The sequence below is a fragment of the Lepidochelys kempii genome, chromosome 1, assembly GCF_965140265.1.
Source record: "Lepidochelys kempii isolate rLepKem1 chromosome 1, rLepKem1.hap2, whole genome shotgun sequence".
NCBI classification, from domain to species: Eukaryota; Metazoa; Chordata; order Testudines; family Cheloniidae; genus Lepidochelys; species Lepidochelys kempii.
In genome coordinates this window covers 171,227,199-171,244,688 of record NC_133256.1, presented here as the reverse complement: position 1 = coordinate 171,244,688, position 17,490 = coordinate 171,227,199, and the positions used below count along the sequence as shown (strand labels likewise).

The 17,490-nt window shown below is 39.3% G+C and overlaps 1 protein-coding gene across 4 annotated transcripts in view; it reads left to right on the top strand.

The window, feature by feature from the left end:
- NCAM2 (neural cell adhesion molecule 2) overlaps window positions 1–17,490 on the top strand; it is a 557,227-nt gene that overhangs the window by 504,516 nt on the left and 35,221 nt on the right. The window contains exon 16 of one of the 4 annotated variants that reach the window (XM_073363298.1): window positions 8,510–8,844. The exons of 2 other annotated variants lie outside the window; for them this stretch is intronic. In XM_073363298.1, the coding sequence (XP_073219399.1) occupies window positions 8,510–8,616 (107 nt within the window). In that variant the 3' untranslated portion in view covers window positions 8,617–8,844. Of the gene's footprint in view, window positions 1–7,713; window positions 7,774–8,509; window positions 8,845–17,490 lie in introns of those variants that run through there. One more of the 4 variants, XM_073363306.1, reaches the window with a different exon arrangement.

Here is a 17,490-nt window from a genome sequence, read left to right as displayed (position 1 = left end):
TTGAATAAGAATATTATCTAGTTACAGACAGGATTTAAGTATTGTTCTAACTGAAATGGCAAGCTCTCAGTGTAGTGTAGGAATAACTCTGTGTACTCCATTCCCTGAGGAAACTCTAATGGTTTTGTGCTGGGGAGGCTAGAAATCATTAACAGACTTTGACAGAACAGCACTTGATGTGACTCCAGAGGAGAGAGAAATGTACAAACAACCTCACACTATTATTATTAGCCACACTCACAGCCAGAGAAAGTAGGACATTTGAGAGAAATGTCAAAAAAGTCTTGCACATCCTTCCCAAAAGAACTAAATTCTTCCCATATGGTGGCTCAAGACAATGTTAAACTATGGGAAGATTACTGTAATGGAAAGCAATAGAGAAATAATGAAAATACGCCCATATCTTCCCTATCCCTGTACAGTGAGAAAGTTGGATGAGGAGTGGAGCAACTAGTTTCAATAAAGTGAAAAGCCATCTATAACTGAAATTAAAATTTTTTGCTCTGTGAAAAATCTTTGTTATTTTCATTTCTGTGCATCTTCACTTCTGTTCATCCAAGTCTGAAAGCAGCAGTGTTGAAATATCACACATAGTGCTAATATTAGCAGATTTCCAGCACAGTTTTGATGACCCAGAGGTTTGGATAGGCCAGTCTTTTAGTTGTTTAATCACACCAAATCACTAAGCATCTTGTGGTTTGTCTGTCAGCAAGATCACAATTCTGCCTACTTTACTCACATAGAGTCGCACTTTATTTGGTGAGTAATCTCACTGATTTCTGTGAGCCATATTCCATGTAGTATTTTACTACATCATTCCATCGATTGCAATGGGGATATTCACAGGATAAAATATTACTCACTTTGAGTGAACATGGCATAATGAAACTCCAGGTAAGTCCATAGAGGAAAAAATGTGCAGTAATGTGATCACAGTGATGTCTAATCACAATAATGAAATCACAGCATTATCTAATAAGAACTTTGCATTCAAGGTTACTAATCTCCTTTTTGAGGTGAACCAAATGTCTGATAACAAACCATAATAGCATACTAACGCCCCACTGGTACTCATAAATGGAGGGACTTTAAATCTGAACATTAACTAAACAAGATAAAGAATACTCAGCCTTAGGTTGTCAAAAGTTGCTAATGATTTTAGGTGCAGCGTTTTGGGTGCTTCACTTGAGAAATTTTTAAAGAGGCTTGTGTTTCAAAAAGTGCTAAGCCCCCACCCTATTTGGTGTCTCAGACTGAACACTGAAAAATTCAGGACTCTGTATCTCTAGGCACTTTTGAAATATAGGCATCCAGATACCTATGTAGCCAGAAGAACTACAGGTCAGTAAAGACAAGAAAAGCTCTCAACAATTGAAAAATTACATTCTGTGCCTGGGATGGGGTGAATCAACTCTGCAGTGGAGAGACAGGGGAACAGGAACAACTTTGGTTCCAGGAAGCCCCTACCTGCTGGGTGTGCTTCAATTGGAGGAGGAGTTTAAAAGGGAGTCTCTTCAGAATGGCAGGGTGGCAGGCATAGATAGACAGACCTGCAATCACTGCTACAGAGGGATTATGCCAGGAAAGTAATTCCAAAGGGAGAGATTTATGCATGAAGCCAGGACCCCCCACTCATGGGCCGTGTTGCAAGGGTTTGTGACATGACACATGCCAAGGAGGGACAGAGCAGTACGAAGAGACCCAAGGGATGGTGTTACTGGACATCAGATAGCAGATGCCTTCTTTATGGCACCCAAGAGGGTCCCTGGGTCAGTACCTGATGAAGTGGAAGGACTGGGGTCCCCTACCTAGATGGAGCTGTTGCTACAGTCTCTTACCAGTAGGTGAGGAGGCATATCCCCGCTCACAGCTGGTGGAGAATGTGGGCATGACAGTCCAGTCCTGATGCACCCCAGTGCATGAAGGACAAAAAGAAGGCCAGCAGAGAAAAATACAAACAAAAAACCCCACCAAAAGACAACATAGATGTGGAGAAGCTGCTGAAATGGACTGTGGAGAGCCAACATCAACAGGCAACCAAGCCACATCTGCAAAAGAGCCAGTTACTCCAACAGTTGGCTGCACAACACCAGCAGCAAGCAGCTCAACAGCCACAGGAGCAGTAGCAGCAATTCATTTGAGACCTGACCACACAACATCAAGAATAGCAAGAATACTTGGGTCAGCAGATGGCACCACTCCTACAACCTTCAGGAGTCACTGCTAATCAAAGGTCAGAGTCTATGGGAGGGTCCTGATGTCACAGATCCTGGTCAAGCTAACAGATATAGGCACAGAAGATAACCCCAAAACCTTCTTAGGGACATTTGAACATGTGTTTATTGTGGCGAAGTGGCCGCCAGATCACTGGGCTATGCTTCTGGTCCTATTACCTGACCGGGCCAGCCCAAGGATCCCATGGATGCTTGAGACTACCATATGATTGTGACTGTTCTTTTAGACTATTATGATATCTCCCCAGAGATGTACTGCCAACACTTCCAGAGAGAAAAGTACCTACCAGGGGCCCACCACCAGGTCATGGCCCAGTGCCTGAAATATTATTGCTGGCATTGTCTAATTCCAGATGGGTGCACTGGGGTGCAAGTGGCAGAGGATAAAGTGCTTAAGTAATTTATCCAGTTTTTTTCTGGTCAGGAGATAAGAGTGGGTGTAGAGACACCAGCCAGATGGTCTGTCAAAGGCAGTGTCTGAGACCTGCAGTAACTGGCCTCATTGAAAATGTTGTGGCAGCTGAACAGGCACCCCGACCCCCAAGGGTGGGAGCCCTGAGGATAGACCATCACTGAATGTGAAAGATCAAATGCAGTGGAGGGAACAGGGTGCAGGAGACTGCTGGCTGGGCCAAGACCCAAATCCCTTCTGCAACAGAGACTTGAACACTGAACAAGAATGACTGATGTCACAGAGGCCTAGTGAGCCAGGGAGTGTGGAAGCTAAGGTGACATCCCCAATGTAGTGAGGAAAGACAGCAGCTCTACAGACAGGCAGTTGTTTCAAGTGTGAGCAGCATAGTCATTTTCAACTCTGCTACCCCTTCATGGATTGTAGCTAGGGGCAAGCCTGGACAGCTGCCCCTCAGAGCCTGGAAGAAGGGTCCATCCAAGATGGTAGCCCAGTGAAGGTCTATGGGTCTGAAGTGAAAAGAAAGAGACCCAGATTTACCCCATAAGCCTTCTGAAGGCATGGCAAGGCTGCAAGAGCTTATTCATAACACCTTTCCTCCCAATCTAGAGCTGGGTCTGCATATTATCTTACTGCAAGTCTCAGACACAATTGCCTTGGGGGAAGGGCTCTGGCCCAATGGGTTCAGATAGGTGGTCTGATATTTCTTTTCTGTGTTCTTGTCACAAACTGGACAAACCTGGCTGATTTGTCACCAAATCACTATGGAGCCCAGCTGGAAGATCCACCAGAGCCACTGACCCCCTGCCCAGGAAGATGTGGGATGCTGTATGTCAGGAGCTGCCAGTGATGTTGCACCCCTGGATGATAGAAGAATCTCACAGCAGGTGGCAAAGCCCCATTGTGTTGGTGCTCAAGGCAGATGGGACAACTCTGTTTTGTATCAACTTCAGAAAAGTGAACATGATGTCTACATTTGATGCATAACCCATGCATCAAGTTGAGAAGTTGTTGGAGCAAGTGGGGGACAAAATGTATATCTTGATGTTGGATCTGATCAAGAGCTACTGGCAGATCCGCCCCAAAAAAGGGATCTCAAGAGAAAATGGCCTTCACAAGTCCTTTTGGCCAGACTGAACCATTTTAAGACCATTTCCTTTGGCCTTCATGAGGCAGTGGCCACTTTCCAATGTCTGATGGACATAGTCCTGCGACCACATGGCCGGCACGTGGCAGCCGACATAGATAATATAATCACTACAGTTACGAACAGGAGAAACACCTCGAGTGAATATGGATGGCCCTACAAGCCCTTGAGAAAGATGGCCTCATGGCAAATCCAGCCAAGAGTCGGTTGGGGTTTCATGAAGTAATGTACCTGGGATACTCTGTTAGAAGGGCATACGCTTTCGTGGGCTAAAACCCACTTCATTGGACGCATGCAATGGAAAATACAGTAGGAAGATATAGATATAGATATAGATATACACAGAGAACATGAAACAATGGGTGTTATCATATACACTATAACGAGAGTGATCAGTTAAGGTGAACTATTACCAGCAGGAGAGAAAAAAAACCTTTTGTAGTGATAATCAAGATGGGCCATTCCCAGCAGTTGACAAGAATGTGTGAGGAACAGTGAGTGTGTGTGGGGGGAATAAACATGGGGAAATAGTTACACAAAGTACAACTATTTACATGGGGAAATAGTTACACAAAGTAAAACTATTTCCCCATGTTTATTTTCCCCCCTACTGTTCCTCACATGTTCTTGTCAACTGCTGGAAATGGCGTAACTTGATTATCAATACAAAAAGTTTTTTTCTCTCCCGCTGGTAACAGTTCACCTTAACTGATCACTCTCATTATAGTGTATATGATAACACCCATTGTTTCATGTTCTGTGTGTGTGTGTGGGTATATATATATATATATATATATATATATATATATATATATATATATATATATATATATATATATATATATATATATATATATTCCTACTGTATTTTCCACTGCATGCATCTGATGAAGTGGGTTTTAACCTACAAAAGCTTATGCTCAAATAAATTTGTTTGTCTCTAAGGTGCCACAAGTACTCCTGTTCTTTTTGCAGATACAGACTAACACGGCTGCTACTCTGAAATCCATTAGAAAGGGCAAGCTTAGACCTCTGATTGGGAAGGGCCAAGGCTTAGTGACTTAGTGAAGAACTCTAGCCTCAAGAAGGTTGCTTGGCCCAAAGCCTTTAGGATCTTGAAAGATGTTCTAAGCAAAGAACCAGTCCTCTGCCACCCTGACTTCACATGATAGTTCATACCCCACACAGATGCTTCAAACATGGAGTTAGTGGCAGTGGAGTCCTGACATTTGGGTGAGCAAGAGGATCCAATCCTCTATGTCAGCTAAAAACTATTTCTCAGAGAGAAGGCCTATTTCATTACGCAAAAAGAGGCCTTGAGGGTGAAGTGGGCCATAGAAGCATTGCGGTATTACCTACTGGGAAACCTCAATCCTCTTGATAACTGACCACACACCCCACCACTAGCTACATTCCATGAAAGACACCAACCCATGGATTATGAAATGGTATTTAGCCTTTCAATCCCACACCTTCTACGTAGCCCATAGGTCAGGGAATAAACATCAGAATGCAGATTTCTTTTCTTCGGGTGGGGGAATGCAAGCCTTGGACTTGGAAACTCTGGCACTGAACTTAAGGGGAGAGGTCCCTGGGGTAGATAGACCCCACAGTGGAGAGAGACTGGGAGAGGAACAACTGTGGATCCAGGCAAACTCACCCTGGCAGGCCTGCTGGGTATACTCTAGTTGGAGAAGGGGCTCAGAAGGGAGTCTGTTCAGCACAGCAAGGTGGCAGGCAGAGAGAAACAGACCTGTGCTTGCTGCTATGGAGGGGTTACACCAGGACAGTATCCCCAGAAGCAGGACTGCAGCATGAAGCCAGGAGGGACAGAGAAGTAGGAAGAGACCCAGAGAAGTGTGTTAGCTGACTGCAGGTAGTAGATGCCTTTCTTACAGTGCCCAAGAGGGCCGCTTGGTCAGAATCTGGTGGAGTGGGAGGGCCCATGTTCCCCTACTACTAGGCATGACTGCTGGCACAGACTCTTATCACTAATAGAGGGCCCATCCCGACTCAAATTGCACAAAACTTCCACTTCAACAAAAAATATGCATAATACTTTTCACATTTTTTTCCTTGAAAATGGGGCAATTTTTAAAAGTTATCTTATCATTTGAATAAAAATAGGCTTTTTAGGCATAGCAGAATATTGAAATGCTTAACTACCATTTAAATATACAATACTTTCATTCACAAAAGTTAGCTGTCATATTAAATGTAATTGCTAGCATATTGCTTTACAATTTTAAAAGTCCACCATTGTACGAATTAGAGAGGACATTTTAAAGAATATTTCTGATGTAAATGTATGTCTGAAAGATTTATATGAAAAAGCTGTCAGAAATCAATTAAGCTGGTCAAAGGTTTTCTTAGATATTAAAAGTTTAGCACAATAACTTCCACAAGTCTCAAGGCAAAAAAAAATTTGTTTCTTTCCAGGTTGATTTCTTTTATATTTCATAAAGAAAAATGTTGCTTTTGAAAAGGTCTGATAGTCATGACTACTGGGAAAACAAGTATGCTGTGTAAAGTGAAATAGTGCAGACCCAGTCTCATGAACATCTGCACCCATTCCCAGTAACTGGTTGGTTTGATCACATTGTGTCTTTTCAACTCATTATTACAAGAATTCTCATGGAAATGGGTTTTTGATTGTATGAGTATTTGAAAACTGTCCGTTGTTTCTATAAAAATCATATGCACACAAGAGCAAGATTATTAATGCTGTAAGCAAAGTTTAAATGCATTGATAATACTTGATGCAGTTTCAAGCCCTGGCTCTTTCACAGATTTCTTGTGTGAATTTGGGCAAGTTCTTATACTTCCTGTGCCTCGGTTCCACATCTGCAAAAGGGGGGTGGGGGGGTGGGGAGATACTTCCTATCTCCCACCCTCTGTCTTTTTTTGTCTGTTTACACTGCAAGCTCTTAACAGCAGGGACTGTCTCCTACTATGCGTTTGTCCAGTACCTTGCACAATGAGGCCCCATCTTGGTTGTGGCCTGTAGGTGCTACTGTCATTGAAATAATGACAACAATAATTATAATAAGGAATGTAAACAGTATAGTTTAGACTATAATTGATTCTTGTGGTTTCCTCCTACTTTCATAATTGCCAGTCTTGGAAATTCACATTTTTAAGTCAGTTGAATTTAATGTGGCCAATGATATTGTCTCTAGACCAGATTTTCTACACTGGAATTGTTTTCTATAAATCCACCTACCTTTCTTATTTTGGTCAATATCAATATTTGGTCAATATAACCCTATATTAATTGCTGTTTCATCATGTTTTCTCAGAAATCTTGATTGTTTCAAATATATAAACATTTTGTATTACCAGACAAAGTTACATAATTGGGGGTATAGATTACATGCCAGAAAAGTAAATATTCAACGTAATATACTGAAATTAGCTCTGCCACAGCCATAAATACCCATGGGAATTGTACACATAATGCTTTACACATTACACTGAAATGGTCATCGAAAGTGGCATTTGTGATGACTAAACGTCTCAAAAGATGGGAAATTGGACATGGAACATTTTCCCAGTAGTCGGGAAGGCTACACCCTCCAATATTAATTCAGTGGCCTGTTTGAAATGAGTTCAACAGTCTCATTCAAATTCTAAGTAAACAATATTACAAAGACCAGCCACACAAAGTGGCACTCTTGTGGCAGGCTGAACATAAGAGCTGGATGAATTTGCACAACCAATTTATTTAGCAAACATAGTTTTTCTTTGTGAGCATGAATAAGCCATGAACAGACACTTCATTTTTATGAATTTGTTCATTTTTCACAATTGTTCGACAATTAATGTAAGTGAAAATATTTCAGCTTATGGGTTGCTCTTCACAATTGCTTCAAGTATCCGCTGTTTGTAATTCATGTTGGGTGTTTGATTTCCTCAATCAGGTGACTGTTTCCTGATTTAGGATGTTTGTCAAACACTGCACAAGAAGTACTCAGGTAAATTCATCTTTGGTTGAGCATTTATAACCCTTTCTCTTTCCACATTTTTCCAAACAAAGATGAGCTCATTTGAGTTTTTGTGGAAGTGAATAAAAGGGGTCATGAATATATTGAAGTGAAAGGTTTCAGTGCCCCCCACCCCCAATGTTCACTAAACTCTTGCTCAGTATAGAGACGATAGATTGAGGACCCAATTCAGCAAAACACTTAGGCTTGCTTAATGAGACTGCTCCTATGCTTAAATGTCCATAAGTACTGTCCACAAGAATGTCCATAAGTACTGTGCTGGATTAGGTCCTGAAGCAAGGAGAGCGAATATCCCTCGTGCCCATGAAAGTGTTTCCGACAAAGTAATGTTGACACAGATTATTGGGTTATTGTGGGGAAGCATGCGTTGCTACTATAGAGGTGCTGCTTTTCTGTGGATTACACATTTTGGTATCCAGTTTTGTCATTTCTACAACTTCAAAGGAACTCATTTTTCACTTTAAAAAGTACAACTTTTGTCAATATTTTCAACATAATTTGTTTTTACTGTTAGAGAGACTGTTTTTGAGTGACTGTCTTTGACATTGTGTAAATATTGCATTAATTATTTTTTTCTCTTTTTCTTTCCCACTCTTGCTTTTTTCTTTTAATTTGTACTTTATTTCACATATTTTACAACCTTTCCACTTTTTTCTCTAATTTACTTTTTTCTTACACTCCTCATTTTCTATAACAATCTTCATCAATGCAGATAGATGCTGCGAAGCCACTAACGGTGAAAATGGAAGCCAATCATGGCAGCCAAATGCTGCTAGTTTTTCTTTCATTGTAGCCATAAGTCTGTTGTCCATGTTTTGAGATTATTAATAAGACAAGCAGCAGGTTCTCTTCTTTTCCCTAGGAATGTTATTTTTAGGGGTGAAATAAATAAAGACCTGGCTAAAAATTAGACTTTCTGGAGCTCTTGTAAAGTATACATTTCCAATTAATATCATAATGGAAGTAACTGATCAATCTATGCCTGAAAAATTCTCACAAGTGGCTTTTTTCTCAACACACAAACCATATGTCTCATAACAAACACAAACTGACAATGATTGGCTGTTTGTCTGTGTTCATGATTTTATTCATTTTTTCTCAGTTATAGTTTGTTTACCTAAGAAACATGTCCATAGACTTTTATATGTCATTGCTGGTGCAGTGGGTTCTTATGTTTGTCATGTGTGTCTTTCATGAGAGTATTTTGATCCCATATATGCCCCTCTGCATGTATTTCCTTTTAAAAAATATTTATATAATATTTGTTCTGTCAAATATTCTGCTTCATTAGCTACTTTTGTGGTATTTAATACTAAACTGTATGCATATTAGATTTTTTTATGCTTTACAATATAGGATTGTTTTAAAGTATTCATCCCTATCTCAGTTAAGCTTTGTAAATTTCCCTAGTTAATCTATTTTACTTTCTTTCTTCCTCTCTACCAAAATGCTTCTATCCACATAATAGGTACTTCACAGTTATACCCCAAGGTGATGACCACTTATGGCCCCTGTACCTGCTTTTCGAAAAAGGAAAGCTGCCATGCCCAAGCCTTATTTCCATAGCATGTGTTGGTCATGAAAGACACGTTCAGAGTTCTTTATCTTGAACTTTAACAAAGAACAGTAAACATAGTTATGACTCATATGAACTGTTTATTGCACAGTTGGTATACTTAAAAAAGTAGGCCAGATCATGCAGTTAGATTCCCGTCGGCAGACCTTTCTTTGTGCATAGAGATTCATTCATGGTGAGGATCCACATGGATGTAAAGGTTTACCCATATGGATCTGATCATGGTATCAGAGACTAAAGAGGTGGAACTCATAATCCTATTACATATTTCATAATACTAGAAAGCAATGCAGTTCCAGAATAAGGCAGAAACTAGAGCTTTGTGTTAAGAACTCTTTTCAAAAAGTAAAATTACTGCTGTGAAATTGTGCAATTCTTCAGGATGGTATGATCTTGGGACAAAACATTGAGATATTGAACAAAATTATACAATATTTTGAAAACTTTTCCTTTTTTTTCATTCTGTGCTTTTTTAAAAAGGTTATAAATATACCTTATATTTGAAGAAAGATTGGCCCAAATCAGTGTATCTGCTAAAGAAAAACTGTGCATCTTCACCAATGTAAAGGAATGTCTTCACATATTTAAAAACTTGTAAATGACAGTTTTTACTGGTTTCAAATAATTCCTGAAAGCTTTCACTTTAGAAGATAATTGATAAATCCACTTGTAGTATATCATATCAGATATGGTCTTTTAGAAACATGATCTTGCATGGCTGATCTCTCATCCAAGAGCGTATCCTTCTCCCAGATTACATATGTGTAACTCCCAAAACTGACTTACATGCACTTATAGAAAGACATCCCTGTCTATAAACTGAAATATCTAGTACAACTAGGAATCTTAAGATCTGATCCAGAAACCACTTTGTTTGAAATCCTGGCCCCATTGAAGTCAATGGCAAAAATCCTACTGATTTAGGTGGAGCCAAGGTTTCATCCCTGGACTCTCTCCCCCTCCCCCCCACCCCACTATATTACATCCTTTTTATATCAGTGCAATTCCATTAATTTGAATAGAGTTACACCACCATAAAATTTGTGTGAAAGAGTGGAGAATCAGACTTTCTCGTCAATATACCTACTCATGGTAATTCAGCATTTTGGCTGCAATTCAGCAAGGGGCTTCAGAGTCCCCCTAACGTAAGCGAAAGATGTGCTCAAGGGTTGTGCCATGTTGGAGCCTGAAGCCAGAAATGACTGTTTGATCTGGCACTGAAAAAGCAGTTTATTTTTCATAGAAACTATTATATTTATCTGGATTATAGGTGGAGTTGTAAGCACCGATTGTAGTTAAGGTTGCTTAACACACTCCAGTCTAAGAACCTGTTTTCAGTTGCTTATAACTGCCAAATTCTAACAGTTTGTTCTAAATTTTTTAATAATTATCTGGCTCAGGCTGATTTTTTCAGGTTTTCTTCAGCCATTTCTGAAAACAAGATTTGGGGATAATATATTGTTTTTCCCATGCTAAAAAAAAAATGTACAAACTTTTTGTTGAGAAATTTTAGTGCCTCCTTGCTTTGGGGCAGATACTGGAAATGTGTAGACATATTGCCTTTGTATCAGGAATGTGTCTTTTGCTGTCCCCATGTAGAAATGCCCAAATGTGGCCTAGTTATAAACATCTGAAACTATCAATCCGCACACCTTCGGTAGAGATTTGTTGAGTTTGGCAGCTAGATTCTCAGAATCTGTTTCTGCTGATCATACTTCAGCCCAAGGATACAGGGTCTGAACTGGAGTTTCCTTGCAAATACTATTTCCTGCTGCCAGTGGCCTCTTTGGTCCTGGGGACAGGACCTAAGAGCAGGAAGACTTTCTCTGTTGTGCTCTCAGTGCTCCCCCTGTGTAGGAGGAAGCAAACTGACTGGAAGGCAGAGAGCAAAAGCTGCATGAGCAGTGTCAGAGGAAGTAGACTGGGACAAGGAGAATGGGGCTGTGAGCTGGTGGGGAGGAGGGCACTGGGACAGAAAACTAGGAGAGGATGGGGGACTGGGACTGGGTGGACATGGAGAATGGAACTGAGAGTCAGAGGAAAACAGGAGCACCAGAGTGCTGGAAGACCTAATGGGATGTGAGTGGACACTAAAATTGATAAGGATCCTGGGTGAGTGGGATACTAGGACTTATTGAGCAAGGTACCGAGAGAGTTCTTGGCTGAGGAGCCCCATTGAGGGAGACTGGGCCTGGGAACCACATTTGAGGAAAGACTGTGACTCAGAAGGGGAGCCTGGAATTGCCTACAGAAGGTGATTGGGACTGGGAAAGGGAAATGGCATGGAGGAGACTCAGATGAAGAGCTAAGGGTGGGAGAGACAGGACAGAGACAGGCGGGGGGGGGGGGGGGGGCACCAGGCAGAAAGGATCAGGTTTGGTGGGGAGAAAGGGCAGAGAGATCTGTGACCACTAGAGCATGCTTATCCCAGATGAATCCCGAGATGCCCGATTTTCAACTTTCCTCTTCTGTCTGCAAAACAGTTGTAAAACACACTGGCAAAAAGTGTCCCCTTTGTGACAGTCCACATAGACAATAGTAACCTGCCTTAGTCTGTCTGTACCTCTGTTCCCCATACGTAATATGGAAATAATACACAGGCATGTTAGGAAAATAAATTACTAATCTTTGTGAAGCGCTCTGATATTATATTAATGAGCACCAAAGAATAGCCCATGAGGAAATTAATAATTCTGTCTTCAGAGCAGGATTTAAATAGTGTGCAGTCAATAAGTCCTGGGGCCACATATTGAATTAGGAAGAGAAAACAAAATTTTGAATAGCTGCTTATTTAGTGAGCACCAGCCATTCTCTGCACTGAACGAGGGAAGGGTCCTGTGCAAAAAATAGTATGTGATCATATTATTAAAAACTATCATAGTGCATGCACACAAGGACAGGCATAGACAACCTTAATTTTGCAGTTCCTGACGTTTGAGTGCTTGATTTACAACCTTAACATTTTTTTTAATGTGTGTAATATATCATATATTTCCTTTGTTCTTCCCTCTTAAAAAAACAAAACAAAAACCTATTAAGGACATATGTGCAAAAGCAAAATGTTTGTTTCTAAACAGTTTACCTTCTCCTTGTTCCCCATGTGAAGTACTCCTCTGTTATCACAACAAACAATTCTGATATTGCAGACAGACATTTAGGATGACAAATGAAAAATAATGAGCAGGCACACAGAATCTGATGAACTCGAAGCTATTTAAAGACCCACTGAAGCTTTATGGAAAACTTACTAAAACCTTAATGGGAGTTAAATCTGTGTCTTAGAAGGCAACCTGGATTCCATTATCCCCAAGGGAGCACATTTATGTCATAGTTCCCATAGGGAGTGGAGACAATGAGAAAGCTTTATATCACTTAAAAAGAAAAGGAGTACTAGTGGCACCTTAGAGACTAACCGAGGTGCCACTAGTCCTCCTTTTCTTTTTGCGAATACAGACTAACACGGCTGCTACTCTGAAACCTTTATATCACTTGTACTTCTCCTGATCCTGGGACTAGGGCTGGGTTTAGAGGCCTGCAATCAGGGCAACCGTCCCAGGCACCAACATTCCTGGACGCTAGATCATCACATTCGGTTACCAAATCCCCATTTTTGTTTCTTTGTGATAATGGAGTTTATTTAAAAATTTTAAAAAAACTGAATTGTTTTTTAGCTTACTCCATTTGGGTGGTGGGTGGCCACTGAAAATATTTTCCACCCTGGAAAATAAAGGGCCCTGGGATCAACTAGGTACTGGAACAATCACCAGGTTAAATTAGAGAAATCTCAGGGCTATTGGTAACTTACAGCTAGCTGCCTAGTACAGCTGGAGATTCATGGGGTATAAGGACACCTGGCCCCACTCCTTTTCCCCTGGTTATACATTCTACAGCAGGGATGAATAGCTGTTCTTACAGCTGCTCTGTGTCACCAGAGTAAGGTCAAAGATCTGGCCTAATGAGGTTACATTGTCTTTCAGCCAGTGCAAGTAAGAGGAGAATCAAGCCCAGTATAACCCCTTGGTCTATAACTCAGACTGTGTAGTTTCCTGAGATAATATAGAGATGTATGTATTGGTCTGTAATATAGTTTGAGAAGCCTATCCTTAAAACATTAGTAAAATAGGATTATTGTACAGTAAATTGTAATATCATACCTTCTCACAAGAAGGAGCAGGGAAGTAGAGAGAATGGAAGTGCTTACAGATGAAATAATAATTGCCAGGTATATACGTATCAACTTTCAGATGATAACTCAAACTAAAGTTAAGTGATATATAGATCTGCACAGATTTAATTTGATACATTGCTGTCATTAGGACTTAAATGTTAGGTAAGTAAATTTATTATTACAATATAGTAATTCTAAAAAAGCTTTTAGCTTTTATGATTGAAAATGTAACATTTTCCCAGTGTTGTCATGTACCTAGACATTGTTTCATTTAATATAATTTAAAGTCCTAAATTACACTGCTACTGAATTTGAGCCTGAAATCCTAATTAGTGACCCAGAGAACTTTAAAAAACAAAAACAAAAACAACCTCCACAATATTGTGATGCAACTCAAAGCAACAATAGTTTTAGTATTATTCATTCTAGATATGCTACAATTTAAAAAAAAAAAAAACTTTTTAAGTCTAGGACTGTATTCTTCCCCAAAGAGGTTTCCTTTGTATCTTTTTTGCTTCCTGAATTTTGACAAGTTACAAACATGTACAAATAATTTATCAGCCAAATGATTTACATAATACGGGTACAAGCCAGAGTACAATGGTTTATTTATAACAACAGAGATATTGGAATATAAAACATTTGGCTAAAAAGAGAAATAAAAACAGTATAATACTACACACTAAAAGCTACCTATATTTTATACATTAGAAATAAAATGTGTTTATCTGTATTTTTGTGTGTTTACATTTTTGTATGTATGATGTACATACCCACATTCTGTCTCTAGCTAAATATAAACAATCACCACACTAAAGTCCCATTTCAAAGCTATAATGGATTTAGAGAGCTGACAACACTGAAATAAAACCCAGGAAATGTAAACTTTATATTTAAAAAACAGAGAATGACATTTACAACATTTAAATTAATGGAATAACATAATAGATGTATAGTATGCAAATAACCAAATTCAACTGCATGGTAATTTCCTGAGCCAAATTCAGAATCATGATCCTGTCACCCAGTGTCGTCCTGTTGTTGTTCATAATGTGTTGAAATACAACTGTAAGTGTAAAACCAGCTAATGAGAAGGCTAATAAAATAAAATCTCAGAGTTATGAACACCTCAGGAATGGAGCTTCTTCATAACTGAAATGTTTGTAACTCTGAAGAAAACATTATGGTTCTTTTAAAAGTTTACAACTGAACATCCACTTAATAGAGCTTTGAAACTTTACTATGCAGAAGAAATATGCTGCTTTTAACCATCTTAATTTAAATTAAACAAGCACAGAATCAGTTTCCTTACCATGTCACATCATTTTTAAAAACTTGTTTTAGTAGTTTACATTTAACACAGTACTGTACGGTATTTGTTTTTGTTTTGTTTTGTTTTGTTTTTTGTTCTCCTCTGCTGCCTTCTACACACATCTTGTTCCAAATGAGGTGTGTGGTTGACCAGTCAGTTCATAATTCTGGTGTTCCTAACTCTGAGATTCTACTGGATAATCTTCTTAAATAAACAAGAATAAGAGGGCAAAAGGGAATCTTATACTGTAATGATTTACATGATATGGGCTCCAATCTCCTGCACAGGAACCACAACAGGTGGAGCTGACTATATGCTATTTTTTTTTAATTTCTTCGGTCATCTGGGTTGTTGCGGGACAGTTTGGCCTTTGGAAGTAGTTAGAACAGCCTAAAAACCCCTGCTATGTCTTTGGACATCTACAATGACCTCCTAGGGACCACTATGGCTTCTGGAGAACATCTGAGTACACTGTGCTCACTCCATGACCACTCCCACCCCCACCCCATTCGCCAAAGCTGTGGGGGAATCTCCAGCTTGCCATTAAGGCAAAATAAGCCTGCTTTATGTTTCTGAGGGGTCAACAATCTGGGCCTGTGTGTTTTCCTTGTTAAAGTCTTGCCACATTTTTTCAAATGTACAAAGCAAAATAGAGGGAAAACAATTAATAAGCCTGCACTTACATGATTGGATTCTCTTGACATTATTTATTGCAATTAAACATGGTTTATTATTGTATCTACCAGAATGTTTTCCCAATCCTTGATATGCTGTGGTCATTATGTATAGAACAGTTCTATTCACTACAGTAGGAAATGCACGTATAATGTCTGCAGAATTGGACACTTAGCATATGTAGCCTTATATGCTAACCTCTGACTCTACAGTATTATCTCCAGCTTTCTATCAAGAAGCTACACAAATGTGAGCACTAAATGGTTTATTACCTGTTTGACAAAAGGTTTTCATGAAAGGGTAAACATGAGGAGACCTCAAGCTGTGTTCAATGTGATCAAAATATTGAGACTGCTCTCTGGGTTTTCTCATGCTTTGCTTTTGTACTGAACATACATCGTGCAATGATTCACACAAGGAAAATACTTCTCAGAATCACATTCAGAATGTGCTTCCCTCCTCCAGGATGTTTAACATCTACATTTTCATTCTAAATCAGCTGTTTTTCCTCATTTTACCATCCTAACTTGCATGCTTCCTTTTCATGACACCAGTGGCATATTCAGCATGTACCCTGTTAACAGCAGTCAGAGATCGACTGAGGCTCCATGGTCAGCTGTTTGGATTGTGCTTCCTTCTTGCATAGTTGCACCTCATCTTCCTTTCAGCTCCTAATAAATCTCAGAAGAGCCAGCATAATGTAATCTATTATTGCCTGGGCCTTGCCTTCCCCATGGAAGTATATAATGTAGCCAGTGCAGTTATTCCCTAGATGTACATTTTAAATTACATATTGGGTGAAATCCGGGCCCCACTGGAGTCAATGGAAATTTTGCTATTGACTTTGATGGGACCAGCATTTATTTTATCCTTAGAAAACCTGTATATTTTCTAACTATTGTCTAATAATACATGTTAGCTGTATTTAGGTAATAGAAATAGACCATTAAGGTAAATATTTCTTCATCACCCTAAACCTGTTCTATATAAGTAAATTTCTTTGGAACACACAATTCATTTGTGTAGAATATACCCCATTCATGGGTACTATGAGCAAGGGTGTATTTCACCTTTGCAGGAGTCACTTTAATGGTGCAAGGCCAAATATCCCTCCAAAGTCATCCCTTTAACCCATGCATTTTCCAAATAGTCTCTTTTTGGTTTTTAAGAAGTAGTCCAACTATTTTTGACTTCTAATCATATCAGTCCATAGAAAACTAGTAGAAAAACTAATACAATATATGGCAGTGTACAGTGGTGTAGATGTGTCTACATAGATTTCTATGGGGGGAGACGGGGGGAGGAATTTTTTCCCCATAAAATAAAGAGTAAAATTACTTCACTAAATTAAGTGTAATTATGTTAATCTGTAGGAGATGAGCATGGCATTATTGTTCTGACTGAATCTGAATTGAGAGGATACAAGTTTAACAGACAATAGTACATATACCTGTGATATCATCCTATGCATTTTATATAAATTAGCAAATGAATGATATAATTTATCACAAAAAGAAAAGGAGTACTTGTGGCACCTTAGAGACTAACCAATTTATTTGAGCATAAGCTTTCGTGAGCTACAGCTCGCTTCATCGGATGCATACTGTGGAAAGTGTAGAAGATCTTTTTATATACACACAAAGCATGAAAAAATACCTCCTCTCACCCCACTCTCCTGCTGGTAATAGCTTATCTAAAGTCTACTTGGTAAACATCAGCAGATTATAAACTAGTATCTATCATATAATATATTTCTAAAAGCAATTTATACAATTAAATAAAAGCGTGTAGGCAAGGAGCAGTTGTATAAGGCCCAATCCTGCAAACACTTATGCATGTCCTTAACTTTAAGCATCTGAGTTGTCTCATAGAAGTCAATGGGACTACTCATATGTTTAAATTCAGCACATATATAAATGTTTGCAGGACTGGGGCCTTAGGCACTTTCCTACGGAATTAATA